The 19,335-nt window shown below is 38.1% G+C and overlaps 1 protein-coding gene across 4 annotated transcripts in view; it reads right to left on the bottom strand.

Annotated features, from left to right (window-relative positions):
* Positions 1–2,853: 2,853 nt before the first annotated feature.
* Positions 2,854–19,335, bottom strand: part of LOC108683021 (synaptotagmin-7) — a 100,883-nt gene continuing 84,401 nt past the window's right edge. For all 4 annotated transcript variants that reach the window (XM_047884567.1, XM_018172294.1, XM_047884566.1 and 1 more), the window contains exons 5-8: positions 14,299–14,470; positions 10,763–10,875; positions 10,432–10,528; positions 2,854–9,320 (exon numbers count right to left, since the gene is read on the bottom strand). In XM_047884567.1, the coding sequence (XP_047740523.1) occupies positions 9,220–9,320; positions 10,432–10,528; positions 10,763–10,875; positions 14,299–14,470 (483 nt within the window). In that variant the 3' untranslated portion in view covers positions 2,854–9,219. The remainder of the gene's footprint in view (positions 9,321–10,431; positions 10,529–10,762; positions 10,876–14,298; positions 14,471–19,335) is intronic.

The raw sequence follows: 19,335 nt of genomic DNA, 5'->3' as shown, positions 1-19,335 counted from the left end.
CCTTCAGGGACCTTGTATAGACCATGAGTATACTTGTATACTTCAATGAGGTCCCCACGCAGACGTCGATAACTGAGGCTTGGAAGCTTCATAATCTTCAATCTTTCTTCATAGGACTTGCCCTTCAAGCCTGGAATATAGTATATAGTAGCTAAATTCTAGTATCTACGAGGGGCATCCGGAAAGTAGTACCCGTTTGGGATTTGAACAAAAGGAAGTAAATTTTAACAAATGTAAACATGTATTACACTACTTCTGTACATAATCTCCGGCCAAATTTAAGCATTTGTCGTATCGTGACACGAGTTTTTGTATACCAGTGTCATATTCCTCCGCCGCCAGTGTTTCTGGGATCGGCAAGGTGTACTGTTCAGCAATTTCATGACCCGTGGAGACACAATCTTTGCCAATGCATATTGTGCAACATTAAAAAAATTACGGCAGGCAATTCAAAATCGACGGCGAGGTCTGTTGTCTCCTGACGTCATTCTCCTGCACGATTATGCCAGGCCGCATACCCCAACAACAACTCCAAAAATTCACGTGGGAAATTTTCGACCATCCACCCTACACTGGCGGCGGAGGAATATGACACTGGTATACAAAAACTCGTGATACGATACGATTCAAGACGTGCAACAAGGATAATTCCAGGCTTGAAGGGCAAGTCCTATGAAGAAAGATTGAACATTATGAAGCTTCCAAGCCTCAGTTGTCGACGTCTGCGTGGTGACCTCATTGAAGTATACAAGTATACTCATGGTTTATACAAGGTCCCCGAAGGATTACTAGAATTTGAAACAAGAACCAACACCAGGGGCCACGGCTATAAACTAAAAAAACTGCGCTGCAACTTCTCCACGCGACAAAATTTCTTCTCGCTTCGAATCGCCGACATGTGGAACAGCCTCCCTGATGACATCGTTGGCGCTCCTAGTATGAACGCGTTCAAGAACAGACTAGATAAAGCTATGGAAAAATAAATGTTCAGATTTGAAATGCCTAGCACCATATCGAACCCGGTGGAAGTCTAGTAGCTATTTCAAACTATCGTCAGTCATAAAAAGATCCGGTCAAATGACACGATTTTAGATCTTCTATGAACAAGGCACGAAAAGGAAAAGAATCGGCGACAGGCCACATCAGGCCTACACTTCAGCGCCGAGATCAATATGTTATGTTATGTTATGTTAAATGCTTAAATTTGTCCGGAGATTATGTAGAGAAGTAGTGTAATACATGTTTTTTCTATGAACACGTTTAAATTTGTTAATATTTACTTCCATTTGTTAAATTCCCAAACGGGTACTACTTTCCGCATGCCCCTCGTAGTTAGGTATCAAGTCTAGTATCTATAGTCGAGTATCTAAAGTATAGCCTCCAGTCTAGTAATCTAGTATTAGTATACTATCCATAGCTTAGTATGCAGTCTAGTATCTATAGTTTAGCATCCAGTTTAGTAATCTAGCATAGTATCCATAGCTTAGGATGCAGTCTATAGTATCTACAGTTTAGCATCCAGTCTAGTAATCTACTATAGTATCCATAGCTTAGTATGCAGTCTAGTATCTATAGTTTAGCATCCAGTCTAGTAATCTACTATAGTATCCATAGCTTAGTATGCAGTCTAGTATCTATAGTTTAGCATCCAGTCTAGTAAGTACCCCCCGTGCAGACCGTGTCCCCCAACGTAGTGGCGGCCGGCACTCAGCTGTGCCTCCCCAACATCGGCTACCACCGCTGCCACGTGGCGCAGGCTTACTTCACCTTCATCGGTGAGTAGAAAACTTTCTTTATGATTGATGACTGCAAATGGAAAACTTGAAAAAATCACGGTAACTGACAATATCTTGGTGATTATGACACGATATGGTTTCACCGTGTAACGTTTCCAGACTCGTACCTAGATACTTATTTGATTGAAGCATACCTGGGCACCCGATCTTATAAATGCAATACTAAAAATCAAATATGCAAGATCTTTCGAGTTTGGATATTAGAAATAATTATAAATGTATTATTTTATTTATATTATGCCAAGTTTAGAGTCGGGAAGTAGTTAACCTTCAATTATGTTTGTGGCTAATCGGAAATCACTTTTCCGAACCGGAAAAATCCGAATCAATGTTTGAAGCATGACTAAAAGAAGGCTGATATTTCTTTTGCATGTTAGTTGGTGCGATGAAATACTCCCGGTTGTGCTCAGCTCTCTTGTTGACACTGCTACTCCCCGTCGGACTTTGAGGTCGCTACTGCGTGTTTGGGCGCAAATTTTTCGGAACATTCAAATGATGTACAGCTGATCACTTCCATCCTGATCTGTGCTGTAACTTATCTCATTGCTGATTGTCTTCCATTGTTGTGGAAAACTTGGAGGAAACTTTCTCAAGATTAAACAATAATTAAGTGAACATAATCGTCAAGCTGCAGGATACTTGAGTGAACGATATCTCCAAGATACAGTATATATGTTTTTAGTCGGTGGCAGCGCTGCGCAGGTCACTGTTATTCCCGTACGTTCTTGGGACTTTGTTGCCGTTAATGGGCCTTGCGAGTGTGATAGTTATTGATACCTGAAGATATAGTATATTGTTAACTGTAATTGTTGCCTATTTTCATGCTGATTATTGAGTTATGAATACATTTTTATGAATACATTTTTCTAAACGATTGAACGTTTTAAAATATCACATTGCGGTCATTGGCAGTCCCGGAGATTTTTCAATAGCTTATGAGCTCTTTATCCTCACTACGAGAAGTATTACTATGGAAAGTAGTGTAGTAAACACAAATAATTAACGGGCATATTAATCTTTGGTAGAATAAATCGAGGTAAGAATCAAACTAACAGGATCTCGATACATTACTTTTATTTCATTTTTCTTCATAATTAGCTACAAACATTCAATTCCAACACAGGTTAGCTTGTGCACCGTATTGGCCCAACTAAACGCATGGGGTCTAGAGCCATTTAAAGTATAAGTAGGAATATTCTTGCCTAGATGAGCTCACCAACACAAACCTAAGCCATCGACACTTGGTAACACTAACACCAATCTCTGATCTGAACAAACGTGGAAATGCTTGGTTTCTATTTGTCAGTGAAGCAGTTCAGCCCGGTATCAATTAAATGGTAGATTTCTGCACCTAATAATGTCACATGTCATCAAAGAGTTGATTGAATAACAGGTTTATGGAGTTGTTGGTGTTGCATTTCATTAAAGGTTCACAATACAGACAGCACGAAGGAGTTGCTACAGAACACTCATATGCCAACAAATGTCATCTCCATATTTACGTACGGATTGTTCTACAGCTATTTCTCGCTTCTACAATAAATTAGTGTCTAATTCAGCAACGATATTCCAATTAGAGATTAACAATAGATCCAGAACAGGTTAAATGAGGCACTAACACAACTTTATACCATTAAAACTCTCAAATTTAACATCAGGCATGAAGCTGGAAATCAGGCACTATACCTTACACAGAAAACTGTCATCAGAGTTGACGGGTAACTATGTTGAGGCAAGCAACACTAGGAATCAGAGTTGGCTACTAAACCTTTTAGTTGACAGGGGGTCGGTTGGGTAGGAGAAAAGCATGGCATTATAAAGCCTCCATCGAATTCAATAAATTTTTATAGTTGTAGAATAATGCTGCTGCTGTGTAAGTAACTGGATTTTACAGAACTATAGGAATTTAACCGCATGCTATACACTCTAATAATTGCAGCTAACATTTGTGCCAGACGGCTTTATCCTCATGGAGTGCTGCATCCTGAGTGCAGGTATAGCGTTGGATTATGCAAGTCACCGAGCGTCATCCCGCTCATTGGTCGCTTTAATCTAATCCTCCTAAGTACAATATTTGAAAAATAAATAATATGAAGAATTTTCTTCTTCATGGTATAACGATACATAAGCAGTTTATCAGCCATGCATGAATAGAATACTCATTTCAGAACTGCTTAAAAAAATATACAATTATGCTCCATTGAATAGAAATTTGATAAATATATTAAACTACACATTGCGTAGGATATATCCCACAAGACATTCCAACTTCAACTCTTATTAGGATTTAATAGATAGGTAAACGATCTATTGACACACTTATTAATAGGGAACCTCAGCTCGAGTTGACAGCATTGGGCTGTGAACCAAGGCGTCGTTGTTGGCGATAGAAATTGTGTCGGGATATTGTCTGCATACTTGGTCCTCCGCTCCTAGAAGTTCGCTTAAAACTCTACTTAAAAGTTCTCAGGGCATAACTTCTGACCTGAAAGTCTAAAAAATCATTACGCTTCGTTTTAGATGTCAGAAAAATTAATAAAACGTCGTGACCCAGCAGCTTTGAAAAAAATTTTCGAGTTTCTTTGGCAAATAAACTTCTGACACATTCAAACTTGGAGGGAGGTGGGGATAGACTTTAGAAAGAGGGTTAGGATGAACTGGTCTCGGGTGACACGTGTACTTCTTATCAAGATTAAGCAAATCCTCATTTTAGAGGACCAGAAAAAAAATGAGACAATAGGTCTTTATAATAGGTGGATAATTGTTCAAGACGTTCTTTTTCATTGGAAAAATGTGAATTAAGTACACAGCTGCACTGTCCCTGCCCACACAACCAGGACCAAAAGCTGATTATATTTTCACACACAAGCGCCTCTAAACCTCGCCACTATGTACTGCCGGTTCTGGAGTTCAATATTACATCGTTGGCACTAAATACAATCGATACTAGGTGGCTGTTCTAAAATTTAGCATTAACATGGAACTTCACCTATTTTGCAGAGACGTGCATAACAGTTATAAACCGATAAAACATCAAAAGTTTTCGAGCTTTAGTTGACTGGCTGAAATACGACTTCTTATCGCCAACACACAATCATTCTTAAGCTAAAATTGCTCATAGTTTCATTCTGACATCCTTCGTATTTTGATCAGCCCGGAACCGTTCAGCTAGCATCAACACTCGAGTGAACGTTAATATAGTCCTAAGTTTCATGTCATTTTCTACGTCGAGGATACCAAACGAACTTACCAACAGAGCAGAATGTCAAACCGAAAACTGGTGGAATAGTGAACGTGGACACCCACTAGTACTAAGAATCTAGTCCTCTAGGGATGTGAAGTAGTAAAACCAAGGTATATGGTGCTAGAAATCCTGCTCGTGGAAACTGAACTAAATCCTGAAGCAGCAACGTGACCAAACAGGCGCTGAAAACAAAGTTGGCCAAAGTCTACGGCTTCTATGACAACAAGGAATATCACACGGAACATCATCGGCTTGCGGAAAGAGATTAGGGAATGCAAATGTTCGTTATTTTGATATCTATTTGGTTATGAGGTTCATTCTTCAAAGCTCACAACGCATTCTCGAAATTCTTGTTATGACAGCCATTTTGCTTGTGAATCGAATTCGGGTTTCATAATTGCAATAAACGAATTTATTTGAACCCCGAGTTGAGAAAATATATTTCACTTATTCTCAAAATCTGCTGAAGTTGAGATAATCTGTGAGGGAATGACACGAAATAAAGACAACAGTAAAGTCGCACAATTTAAAGACATCTACTCACGAGTGTTGGGTATGACCGGGTGTCGTTGCGATATTTTCCTAAATAGAAAGTTCCATATGCACTCGCCTAAATATTTTTTATAACCGTGAGTCAAATTCCTGAAATTTTCATCACATGCTGGTGAAATTAATACTGACACAGCATCCAACATTCCTTTTTTTAGTAACACGTTATCCGTTGTATCTGAATGGAATTAATCGGAATATTTTTATTAGCTTATCCTTTGGAACGCTACATCAATAGAGGAACTCGATCTACACAAAAATTTCAACATTGAAGTATGTACGTGGAGCTGAAAAATTAGTTACCATCCCATGCATCATTGGCGGTCGCATAAAGACTGGTGAAAGAGCAGGAGCTTGCTACGTGGGCCAGCCACCTTGAAGATCTTTATCCAAGAATTAGAATCAATTTGTAAAGAATGATCAGATTATGTTTGTACGAACACCAAGAACGATACAACAGTACGACAAATTTGATAGGCAGGTTCTGGTAAAATTTCCGGATTTTAGTTTTTCACGCAACGGCCAACAATTCAGCTTATCGTGTACACAATATCGAAACAAAACATGGTTGTTTGGTGCAATATTTAGGATAGTTTGGTGGAAGCGAATTAGAAGAGACTTTTCAACCATCGCCTAAGAACTGGAAGAAATAAGATCATCTGATTTATAATATACTGCAGACACCACTGAGCACACCTTCGTGCGTCGCTAAAATGTAGTACAAACTAGTCGCTAGACTAAAGGGATTAGCTCTACTGAAACGCACTAGTATGTCATTGAGCCACTAAAATGCACAAAACTAGGCATTTGTTCCACAAAAATTCCCTCCAAGTAGTTATAATGAACATCGTCGCGGCATTTGGTTAGATCCTAGTATCGAGGTCGTACCGAAAAATAGCGTTTCAATAACAGCGTCTGGCAACAGCAGATCATTAGGCCATTCAGTTATGCCCAGCTGCACCCATCCGCTATGGATTCTGGAGCAATGAGCTTGGAGCATTTCTTATAGATACAAATGGCCTAGTAACAGTTCAACCCATACAACTTCACGACCTGATTTAATTTACTAATCAAAATGACATGGTATGCAAGGAAAACAATAGGTTCTCAGAAATTTCTTTGGGAAGTCGCACTTCTTAGCACGTGAAATGTGAACTGGTACTCTGCAGTAATGATATACCATTAAAGTTCTCGACAAATAATACACTAATGTCAGAAATCATTTACCTAAAACTAAGGACAAAACTCCACATTTCAATGAAAGCGCTTGCTCGGAATGTCTCTTGCAATTATCATTAAATAAACTTTTCTCCAACTCAACTTGAAACGTGAACGACATCAACAATCTAGCTTCAACGAGGATAGACAAGATCACATCTTAGGCTTCAAGAATCTTATTCTAGCGTTTGTTTTGGAGCAAGATAACAATTTTTCTCTTCAAGATCATATACTTTTGCCTATTTTCAAGCAGTACAATATAGCTTCAATTAAGACCAAACACTTTGGAACGAGTGCTCATAAATAAATTCTGCATATAACCAAAATAAAAACAACAATCGTTAATGTGTTTCACATGTTTCTCATCGTTACCTCTAGGCAGCGGACCGAATCTGCGGAAGCGCAGGTGAATAACAATTATCAGTTGGCAATTGAGTAACTGATCTAATCTTTACGAGACCCCGAATAAACAGCAATTAGATAAAACTTTAAGCAAATTCTATCAACACGCCGTCAACTCGGAATCACAAATAAAAATTTGAAGTCGTCTGAATCACGCTATTAACTCTCAGGAAATTTATCTTCTCTGGCGCGGTTTGGAAAATTCATATTTAAGTCAATAATAAAATATGAATCTTTATTATGCTTGTTAATACACTTGCATTAATATTATTTGTTTTTAAAATGAGACGGCATCTGTTTTACCAGTTTGCACATTGCTGAATGAACTTTTAGAAATCTTTAGGCATGTCATTACAAAGCTTCGCTTAACAAACCGTATCATCAAGTACCTATAAATATGTATTCAAGCCTCTTATTATGAACCTTCAAATGTCAAAATTACTTATTACGAAATTCCATACACCCAAGCTTTTAATTACGAAAGTCCAGATCCAGATACCTCAGCTTGTTATTATGAAAGTCTAGATACCCGCGCTTGTTATTATGAAAGTTTAGATACCCCCAGCTTGTTATTATCAAAGTCCAGATACCCCCGCTTGTTATTATGAAAGTCTAGATACCCCCGCTTGTTATTATGAAAGTCTAGATACCCCCAGCTTGTTATTAAAGTCCAGATACCCCCGCTTGTTATTATGAAAGTCTAGATACCACCGCTTGTTATTATGAAAGTCTAGATACCCCCGCTTGTTATTATGAAAGTCTAGATACCCCCGCTTGTTATTATGAACTAATAGTTGTCTCGTTTTTTTTATTAGGCTCTGGATATCCCAGTCTGTTATACGAATGTTCGTAAACGTCTTGGTCGGGAGACGTGTAATAAACGTCTAATCAAAAATCTGTAAATCAAAAGAAAATCTGAAAAGCGATAGTGCCATGAAAAAATACTTGGCTAATTGCTCCTGAGAAATGAAACTAATTCTCTGTGCGAAGAAAGTATAGCTTGAGAAAATCTGGAATCCCAAGCATTTTACCTGCAGAAAGATCTGCCCAGAAAGAACGAGTAGGTGCCGCAATTTAAAAGCAACACATATATGCGGATATTCCGTACAAGCATGTCAGGAATGATTCAAGTCTCCAACATTAAGAGGGTTCACAATTTGTGGCTGCTCTTCTCACGCCCAGAAGACACCTATTCGCAATAAAATCCTTCACAGATACCTAAGGAAATACCAACCCGAAAATCACTCGTCGTTTTGGCAGTCAGGAAAGCGCGGCACGCAGCCTCCGTAGAGCAGTTGACCACCTCTTGCACCCAACTCATGTAAATGGCAGACATGTGGTGGTGTAATTGTTGAAAAAAAGCTACAAATTAGAAGGCAAGAGAACAAAAGATATTCAACTAAAATCGAGCAACTGAAGCCATCGCACTGAGGCGTACGGGAGCTTATTTATAACGCGGAGCATTTGAAAACAGGGCCCCAATGTCGTAGCAAAAGTTTACGTTATATGGAGCTACAACAAACTGATGACGTCATTTGAATATATCATTACGCGACGTCATATCAAGTGCATCGCAAACGATGGAGCTTCCGAGGACTGGACTAGCTTCGATAAGTAAAGATAAAAAGCAAAGTGACAACAAGCACTTCCACGATTTTATCCACCAACACTGTTAGTGAGAATCGCACATAACGTAAATGGGTACTTCTTTCGCTGCAATAAAATTACTTGATAAAGAAACTGTGGGTTTAAAATATCCATCTAGTAATGTCACTAAAGCACGCAATCAAGAATCCGTAGGCTGAACAGACGATCTGGTTAGTCGACAGTTTCAAAATTATGCCACCAAGGGACCGGAGAAAACGCGCGGCATCTGAGCTGCATTGAGTCCGAGGCGCAATATAGAAGATAATAAAATAATGAGCTATTGATAAATACAGAAATAAACATTGTAAGATACTGAGACATGAGAACGCAGCATCACAGCAGAGCAAGACGGTCGAGACTTCCTTACTCAGGCTTAAGCCTGTGCCAGTGAACGACGGTCTGCCGTGGTTTGGTGATCATGTCGCTCCAGTGCTTGGTTTCGGACGTGCCACTGCCAGCCTTACCTGCAACATAGCTTTCTATTATTCAAGAAATTATTCATTTGCATGTAATTGGTTTCGGTAGGGTAAAAATCGTTTAAATAATTACAACTTTAATTCATTCAATTGAATATTGGGATTTAAACCTGTTAATTGGAACAAAAATGTCTTATTGCATCGGGAAGAAACGAAATAATAATAATAATAATATAATCTGGATAGCAGGTCTACCGGGAGACGTTACACGACTGAACAAAAATATCAATGGATTTAGAATTGCCAAAAAAATAAACGTTGCGTCTTTATTTGAAGCTAACATATTATCGATGAATATGAAGACCGAAGAAATAACAAATAAGACAATACGCAAAAGTATAAAAATGGAATGAGCTACTATAAAAATCCATATCATATTTTTATAGACCATAGTAGTTTGAAAGAGTTAGAAACATAAACAAATTTCCTGCTTAAAGCACATTTATTACGTGATATAACACAAATTTATTTATTAAAAAAAACTAACGGTTCAAATAATTCGTGATGAAATTTCTGGATGGAAAGTACTTATTAGCAAGCGACTAAAAAATTAATTCTTAACAAGCGAAATAAAACAACACCAAAACCGAGCAGAGGCTTCAAAAAACACGTCTTTACAAGAGAAGAGACCGAGTCTTTTGCGTTGAAAGTTTCGAAACCAAATTGGGAATGACAACAAAGTTGCGGACGCAAATGAAGTCATTTGGCTTGGCAACTTTTATTGTATCGTGTGGAGCCTTAAAGTAGAGACACCAGGGCAACCAGCCACAAATACACCAAAACGAACATTGTAATTCATTATAATTCAATTGCTTTCCCAATAATTTCATGATATGCAGCTCTCGTTATCCATTCGACGTTTTGGCTTATACTGTCTCAACTCGTCCAACCCATATAAAATTACTTCCAATATTTTGAAGCGTAGACACAATGAAATGATTTTAATAAAAAATACAAATAAAATTACTTCCAATATTTAAGGCATAGACACAATGAAATGATTCAATAAAAATACATATAAAATCATTGTCAATATTTTAGAGCATATACACATTGAAATAACCTAATAAATCAACTTAGATAAGCGTCAGTAACGTACCGAGTATAATCTTGCCGATGGCTTCATTCCTGCCGAGCTTGTCGTAGTCCTTGCACGTGATGTTCAGCTGACACTCGCGTATGCGCTCCCACGGCACCTGCGTGCATCATACACCAATACATCATATTTCAATAATAAATACTAATACAATTAGTACAGACTTCAATTTGCAATAATCCAAATAAACAGCTATTTAGATTTACAACATGTTACCTCAACTTAATAATTAGTAACAATTGGGGGCACTTTAGGTTATTATTACTTCAATTAATTATTCTTTGTGTTATATAGGAATAATGAATGTGTAATAATTAAATTAAGGATGACTCACCTCAAACGTGACGGTGAAGTTAAACTCAGGATTGAGAGTGCAGAACTGGACTTCTGATCTCTTCTTCTCGATCCTCTTCTCCCCGAAGTAAAGCCAAATCTTCACGTAAGGATCTGAATCGAAATGAAAATGGTGAACGCGTTTTTCAGAATAAAATAAATTAAGAAATTGAACAAAAACAACAAGTTGTCTCTCTGAACATGAAAAGAATATATAGGGAAATACGAGTACATATTAGAAAAAGTTACCGGGGATAAGAGTTTGAAGCGAAAATAGAGAAAATTGGTGCACTCTGACATTTTTAGATCAGGCTTAGCTTGAATATTTGCAACACAAGCGTGTTTGTTTTTAATTAGAATATGAACGTTGCTTCCAAATGATGTTTGGTGTGCCTATTTACCAAACGTCTAAAATATGTACACCACGGGCGACAGGAAAGTTGTAGGGAGGCGCTTTAGTGTTATACGAGGACTCGCCTGCAACTTTAATCATTTGCATGAGAATTGCGCATTTCTCTGACTAATTAACTTGGGTTAGGGCAAGGAAGAACAGACGAGAGCAGTCTAGGCCTGGCATTTGCGGCATCAGGGATCAGGTGGCGTTTTAATTTAGCAACTCGGGAGAAACATTGTGAACCTCTGACGTCAGACCAAGAGTTCACGACACATTTCAGGGGCGCGTCGTGCGATAAAGCGCGGCACGTGAATTAGTCATCAACGAAACTCAAACTCCAGCGCATTTTTTGCAAAGTTATTATCAAATTATTAAATTATTATCAAATATTATAAATTATTATAATAATAATTAATGATGATATGATAGTAGTAATCATAAATAATAATTATTATTATAAAAAAATATAATATAATAATATTATTAATTATTATTATCAAATTCTTATTATTTTGTGCAAAGTTATTAGTCATCAACGAAACTCAAACTCCAACGCATTTTTTCAAAGTTATTAGTCATCAACGAAATTCAAACTCCAACGCAGTTTTTGCAAAGTTATTAGTCATCAACGAAATTCAAACTCCAACGCATTTTTTGCAAAGTTATTAGTCAGCAACGAAATTCAAACTCCAACGCATTTTTTGCAGTTATTAGTCATCAACGAAATTCAAACTCCAACGCATTTTTTGCAAAGTTATTAGTCATCAACGAAACTCAAACTCCAACGCATTTTTTTCAAAGTTATTAGTCATCAACGAAACTCAAACTCCAACGCATTTTTTTCAAAGTTATTAGTCATCAAAGAAACTCAAACTCCAACGCATTTTTTGCTAAGTTAGTCATCTACGAAATTCAAACTCCAACGCATTTTTTTTGCAAAGCTATTAGTCATCAACGAAATTCAAACTCCAACGTATTTTTTCAGAGGCATTTTGAGGCATGAATAATAAGCATCAATAAAATTTAAATTCCGCATAATTAGAAAACATTCACGATTTAGCCTTTACTTAATAAAAAGTATTTTCTATTAATTTCGATACAACACCGGTCTTGATGACATCACAGTCCCCCCGACAGAGATTCAGCCACCAATAAAAATATTAAAAACAAACAAGCGTTAACATTTGGTGTTATTTTTGCGCATCAGGCATAAATTCAAATTGTGCAATTGAAATGCATATTCATATATGACGAATTATTTTTCACATACAATAGCCAATAAGTTTTGAAATTTGAATAAGCTTCAATTCGTTTTTTCTGTTGAATTTCTATAATTGTTACATTAATATTCGAGTTATTGCGCAATAAACTTGAAGCATGACTATAACCAGGCCTCGAGTCGCCCTGTACCATTAGCGAGCTTTGGTCAACTGGAAGCACAGGCTGTCGTGTCAGACAAAGCCATCTCGACCGAGAATACATGACAGCGGAGGACGATATTCCAGCCAACGCTTAATGCAACTATGAAACGAAATTACAATAATTCTACATTTAAACTATTTTAGAGTATTAAAGTGATAGTATTATTATTATATTATATATTATTATTACCTTATATTATCTTGTATTTAAATAATAACGGAGATGACGTTCTTAAGCTGCCGTTTATGGATGAGAAAACCTCCAGAAAAATTCTCAAGCTTGTATAAATAACTGATTTATTGGATTGGAGCGAATCATAATTCATTGTGAATTATAATAATGTTATTGTACTGGTAATATCTGAGCTGACTTAGATTTGGAGTATATCGATACGAAAGAAATCTTCCAAAAATATACCAATAAAATTATAATCCCATAATCTTCAGATGATCGTAGTGCAAGATAAGACGATGCCAACGGAACAATTAGCGTTATACTCAACGAATAACTTCAACTAATAACTGATATAATTGCTCGTTTGATTCCCATCTCTAGAATAGGCCCATAAATATTTTACGCGACTTGTGACAAAGGCAAATGCGTACAATGGAGGGCCAAAGGGAAGCCTTTAGCTCGAGGACTCCAGGTCTCTTACGACCTCTGCCCGTCCGGAAAATGATGGCAGGATTATCAGTGGCCATTGAAATATCTGCCAATATTTTACGAAATGCCGGTGCTATCGCGCAGGAGTTGACATAACAAAAGAATTTATTTTCGTGGGAATTCATGCGGCTTCTTTGCGCAAGCACCGCGATTTTTCCGGTCAGATACTCAAATTTTCAAAGCGCAATCATTTATACGATATTCCGGAACGGTAATTTGATAAATAAAAGCTGACATCAACCACTTGAATGAAAAAAAATCTCCTGTTTACCAATAACAAAAAACTTCACCATTACATCATACTATTGGAAAATAGTTAAATCTATATTTTTAACGCTTTGTCTATCGAAAATACATTGAAACAGATTTTAAAGCAACTTTGTACAGCGCACAAGAGCGAACAACCTGCTCGGTCTGGATACGAAGGAAATTGTTGAACTGCATACAAGTATCATGTTCACAGTCAACAACCAATCAGTCTTTGAATGTGCAGTGATTTTTGATATTGTAATTTATGAAACTTCTGATGACTACCGAATAATTGTATGATTTCCGGATTATATCTTTAACATTGATACTTTTAATTATTAAGCTAGCTAAACAGCGTCGTAGGCAATCTAATATGTACTCACATGAATTTCTCTTTCACATTTCTACACAAGCAAGAGCATCGCTCAGTCGCTCACAATCTAATGAAGCTAACACAAGTTCGCGACTTCCGATCGATGATGTTTGCAACATAATGAAGTTCACTTGACTTCCCGTTGATATCTTTGGCTTTAATATTACAATATAAGCAAAAGCATTGTTGGAAATTTAATAAAGCTGATCTGACTTTCAATTAATATCTTTAGCTTTAAGATTACAATATAAGCAAAAACATTGTTGGAAATTTAATAAAGCTGATCTGACTTTCAATTAATATCTTTAGCTTTAATATTACAATATAAGCAAAATTGTTGGAAATATAATAAATCTCACCTGACTTCCCGTTAATATCTTTGGCTTTAAGATTACAATGTAAGCAATAGCATAGTTGAAAATATATTAAAGCTCACCTGACTTCCCGTTAATATCTTTGGCTTTAAGATTGCGACACTTGATGATGGTGAGCGTGAGCTGCGAGTTGCTGGGCTGGTAGCAGAGCGACGTCAGTATTTCACCACACTTGTTCTTCTCGAGCGGCCTCAAGGCTTTCCAAAACGTGTTGTTCTTCTCGGAGAAGTCCACCTAACGTGAATAACAAGATATACAATTAAAAAAACAACATATATGTAATTAAAAACACAACAATAAAAAAAATCATAACGAGTTTTCTTATTGAATCTACATATGTGGAAGAAATGCGATAATATAAAAGAAGTAGACTCAAATAGCACACGAGTTAGAATCGAATTTATTGTTCGTATTATTTTCCGGTTGAGCGTGAACTATCTATTCATCTTTTTATGGAGAACACAGCATGTGCACGCAAAACCAGTAACATGCGTTTAAAAATGACTTTTTAAAGACAACACTTCTAAAAAATCCAGTGCCTCCGATGTTACACATGTACAATGAATTTCTAATTTTGTTATCAAATATTAAAAAATAATTTTTAAATATTATTTCTAAAATTTACACTTTTTTTTAATTTTTCAAAATTATTTATTCTGTCAATTGATTCATGCATTGTCTCCGACTTTACGCAAGTGTGCAAAATTTCAGATCGATTGGAGAGGTAGAAGTGTGATTAAATATCGATTATAAGATTGTAGCAGACAAACAAACAAACAAACAAAAAGTGAAGTTGTAGAGAAGTGTTGTAAAAATGGAAGAAACTCTACGGACAAAATTTTTGACATTTAACTATCATCCGAATTATTTGTACCTAATCATGGCACCGGTCAAAAAATAATGCTTATGCCATAGAAGAATGGCACTCAAGAATAACAATTATCGATAACATTAAGATGTTGATTTAAATGGAATGAATAGAATGCAAACACAAGACAGCTCGGCGTAACATTTCCTCATTATTCCGAGAGGGTTTGAGCGGGAAAACTCGTTAGTTCCTCGTCAATGCCGACAAGGAAGAAGATTTTTGCATCTAATTGAACGGAAATTGTTTGATAATGAACGGTGAGAGCTGTACAAAACAGGGCGATTAAAAATGAATAAACGGATAGAATTAAACAAAACATGATGGGCAAAATGTGGATTTAATTGATTGAGCTGAATGATTGGACTTGAAGTTAATTTCATAAATTTATCGCCATAAATCACGCAACAAATTTTGATTAACGAATATAAAAAATCTTAGATTTACCCATCGCATAAACTAATTTTAAATGATATGACTTCACAACTCACGATGTTCTTAGGCAACAGACATTTTAAACCCAAAAGTGCGTGAGTGAACTAACTGAATGGTGATTGAAGCTCTAAAAATACTCTATTTTGTTTTTATTATGCATGAAAATAGTGGCGGGCATCTTGATTGAGATCTTGATTTGCACTAAGCCTGTGGCCCACACGAATAAAATTAACACAGCCTCCACGGGCGATTCACCGCTTATAAAGTCCCAGGAATTCCGTAATCGGATCAAAGCGCCGTAGAAGCTCCGAATGAACGGATAACCTCGAGTTTAAGGAGCGCGCAGCTTGCGAGAAGCACTGGGCAATGTCGGAGCCGCCTCAGCTAGGCTGGGGGGAAAGGGCGGTCGCGTAGAAGTAAATGAGAAGTAAAAACATCGGAGCAACACGAGGGGTGAGGATCACCTCCAGTAATGTATTGTGATTAAAGCAGCAAAAAACTGTACAAAACAACCAAGAAGAGAATGCAGCTCATTAATGTGAATTGTTGTGATGAAGACAAATAAGGACAGCGAGGTCACGTTACGTTCTCAATTGCATGAATAATCAAAAAAATTTTTGCTCATTTCTGCTCTAAAAGGCAAGCCTCAAAATGTATTTTGAAACTTCGTTTAAATTGAAGAAGTGTATACTCTCGTTATAGCCACTGGTCTAGGCTCGCTTCATCTAATGGAACAGACAAGGCCATTTCAGCTCCAAATGAACTTCAACACGCAAGAGGGCTTGTCCATCAAAGCCAAAACGATAAGGAACCGAAATTGAGTTGACAGATGCCGCAGCCGGCGAAGTCGCAATTGCTAAGCGATTGCCCGGAGACACTCCACTTCGAACAGACGACTCTGATGATCATAAGCTCGACGATTGAAGGCAATAAGCGAGGGTCGGCTGATAGGACCGGAATACTAAGGACAACAATTGAGAGTTCCTGAACCTCGTGAGCGCTTGACTGAGATGACATTCGGGGGCGGCGAGGCTTCGTTTGATGGGATGAGAGCGTCGGGCTCCTGCAGTAGCAGGACGGCCTGCACCTGTCATGTATCATGCAGGACGGCCTGCACCTGCCATGTATCATGCAGGACGGCCTGCTTTCGGGGGCGGCGAGGCTTCGTTTGATGGGATGAGAGCGTCGGGCTCCTGCAGTAGCAGGACGGCCTGCACCTGCCATGTATCATGCAGGACGGCCTGCACCTGCCATGTATCATGCAGGACGGCCTGCACCTGCCATGTATCATGCAGGACGGCCTGCACCTGCCATGTATCATGCAGGGCGGCCTGCTCCTGCCATGTATCATGCAGGGCGGCCTGCACCTGCCATGTATCATGCAGGACGGCCTGCACCTGCCATGTATCACAATTGAGCAACATCACAATAAAGCAACATCACAATGGAGCAATATCACAATTGAGCAACCTCACAATAGAGCAACATCACAATAGAGCTACATCGCAATTTAGCAACATCATAATGGAGCAACATTACAATGGAGCAACATCACAATTGAGCAACATCACAATGGAGCAACATCACAATTGAGCAACATCACAATGGAGCAACATCACAATGGAACATTATCACAATAGAGCAACATTACAATGGAGCAACATTGCAATGGAGCAACATTGCAATGGAGCTACATCGCAATTTAGCAACATCACAATGGAGTAACAATGGAGCAAAGCTAACAAAACACAATTTCGCTGTTCATCGATGACGCAAGCATTGTAGCCGAGGGCAGGGACCAGAACTAGCATCCACTCGCAGAATTGAGTGAAACTTTTCACAAAAAGCGATGCACCTTTTGCCCTGCGAGACCCACTTCGGGGCGGTAAAAGGGGCGTATCAGTGCTACGTGCAGAAAGTTTATCACCATTTAGACAATATGAGCCATACATTTTCTGAACGTCTTCTGTGTCGGGGGCACTCAAGTGAATTGCTCGGTCTCTCGCACAGCGGCTCCGGCGTCTCAGCGATGCAAGCTTGAATTGAAATAAAACACAAGTTCTTACGGGAAAAAAAGAGGCCTTTTACTTGGGATTACTTGTTGAAAGTTTTGATTAACTTTGATGATATGCATGCATGGGATGAAGTTAAGGCAATGAGGTTCTTGGCCTTACTCCGCTGCTGAAGGCAAAGAACTTTACAAAGTTTATAATTGAGATTGCCGAAGAAAGCAGCAGAAATTGAACGATTAATTGGATACTGAAATTTATGTAGAAAATAGTTACGACTGTATTATGATTATTTCACGGAAAAACAAAATAATTTGTAATAAATTCATAATTATTCTGACATTTATTTTGCTTATAGAAGTAAATTTATTTGTGTTTGAAGGCGCACACGCAGCAACGCTAATAAAAGTATCCATGTAATAGACGAACACGTGTCATAGTCCCCGAATATTTTCCTCTGTTAGTAACACGAACGTTGCTCAAGACTTCAATATTGAGCCGGCATAGAAGCCCCGCAATCAATTGGAAGAGAACGCGGCAATAAAGCCCTTCTCTATGTGATCTCCTTACCGCTCACTGGGTAGGGTATGCCAGGAGCAGTTCCATTCTTTTCGGCCACTGGATATCCTGCGTTGAATTAAAGCAAGAAATGCTCGAGGGAAATGTACAGATTGCGGCCAATCAAAATGAGCAATTATTAAGCATTTTTTTGTGTGTTTAAACGCGTTTTAAAAAATCCATTATTAATGATCATTCCTTGATCGGCAAATTTTTGAAAACTAAATTTCGTTTCGAATTTAATGGACAAAAAGCAAAGACTTTTGTTTACCGAACACGATGCAACAAAAATGACGATAAAATGTAACATAAACGGCCGCTAGCTTCAAACAAAAAAAGTTGAAACATTGCATTAGTTTTCTGGAGTGACAATAACGAGCTGACCACTCACATACGCTGAGATAAATCCCCTGATTTTATTAGTTTAGTGTTAATAGAAAACCCGTTCGTCAAAAACTCGAAACCAAGCAATGAACGGGGCATGGAAACTGGCATGGGAATTTCCCCTCGAATACATAATGCGCTTTTCCTCAGTTCAGGGGCTAGCTGTCATACTTCACATGCTGATAGCTACACAAGGGATCCAAAAAGTTTACGCAGCTAAATTACGAGAATGTGGCAAACGTGCAGATTTCAGGCAAAAGAGAACACACAAAATATTTACCACGAAATTTGCAGATTGCAACGCTTTTGACCTTTCGGTTTCTATACCTAACACGGCATAGAAACCATGGTTTACTCATTGTAACTTTGATGAACATGTACCAAGTTGTTGTATAAATACGTTTTCAGAAATTACGTCCGGCTAATTTTGAGAAGCCATTTATTCCGGAACTGATAACTGAGAGATCACAACAGGTAGCGGGCGAGATCCATGCTAATCCATTTAACTGCCTGAGGTCTGCCTGAGGCAGACCAGTAATGCTGCGCCCCGGTCTGTAATAAATCTTGGCAGGCAAGTCGGTGTCCACAAGATTGCCACGATCGGCCGCAGATTTACCAACATCAATTTTCAGCAGAGCATGACTTAAATTATTCAGAAGATCCTGCAGGAACCGACCACCTCTGACCTACAAAACTCAGCTCGCATATTCTCAGATTTGCTCCGGCTAAAGTTCCCGTTCAATATACCAAGATAACGTCGGCCGAACATCACGCTGCTTTCACATCGAACGAAATCTTTTCCCGAAAACTTTTTTATGCCTATACTCTGAGGATCACCGAGGTTCTTC

The sequence above is a fragment of the Hyalella azteca genome, unplaced genomic scaffold (assembly GCF_000764305.2).
Source record: "Hyalella azteca isolate HAZT.00-mixed unplaced genomic scaffold, Hazt_2.0.2 contig15624, whole genome shotgun sequence".
NCBI lineage: Eukaryota > Metazoa > Arthropoda > Malacostraca > Amphipoda > Hyalellidae > Hyalella > Hyalella azteca.
This window is presented reverse-complemented; position numbering and strand designations above follow the sequence as displayed.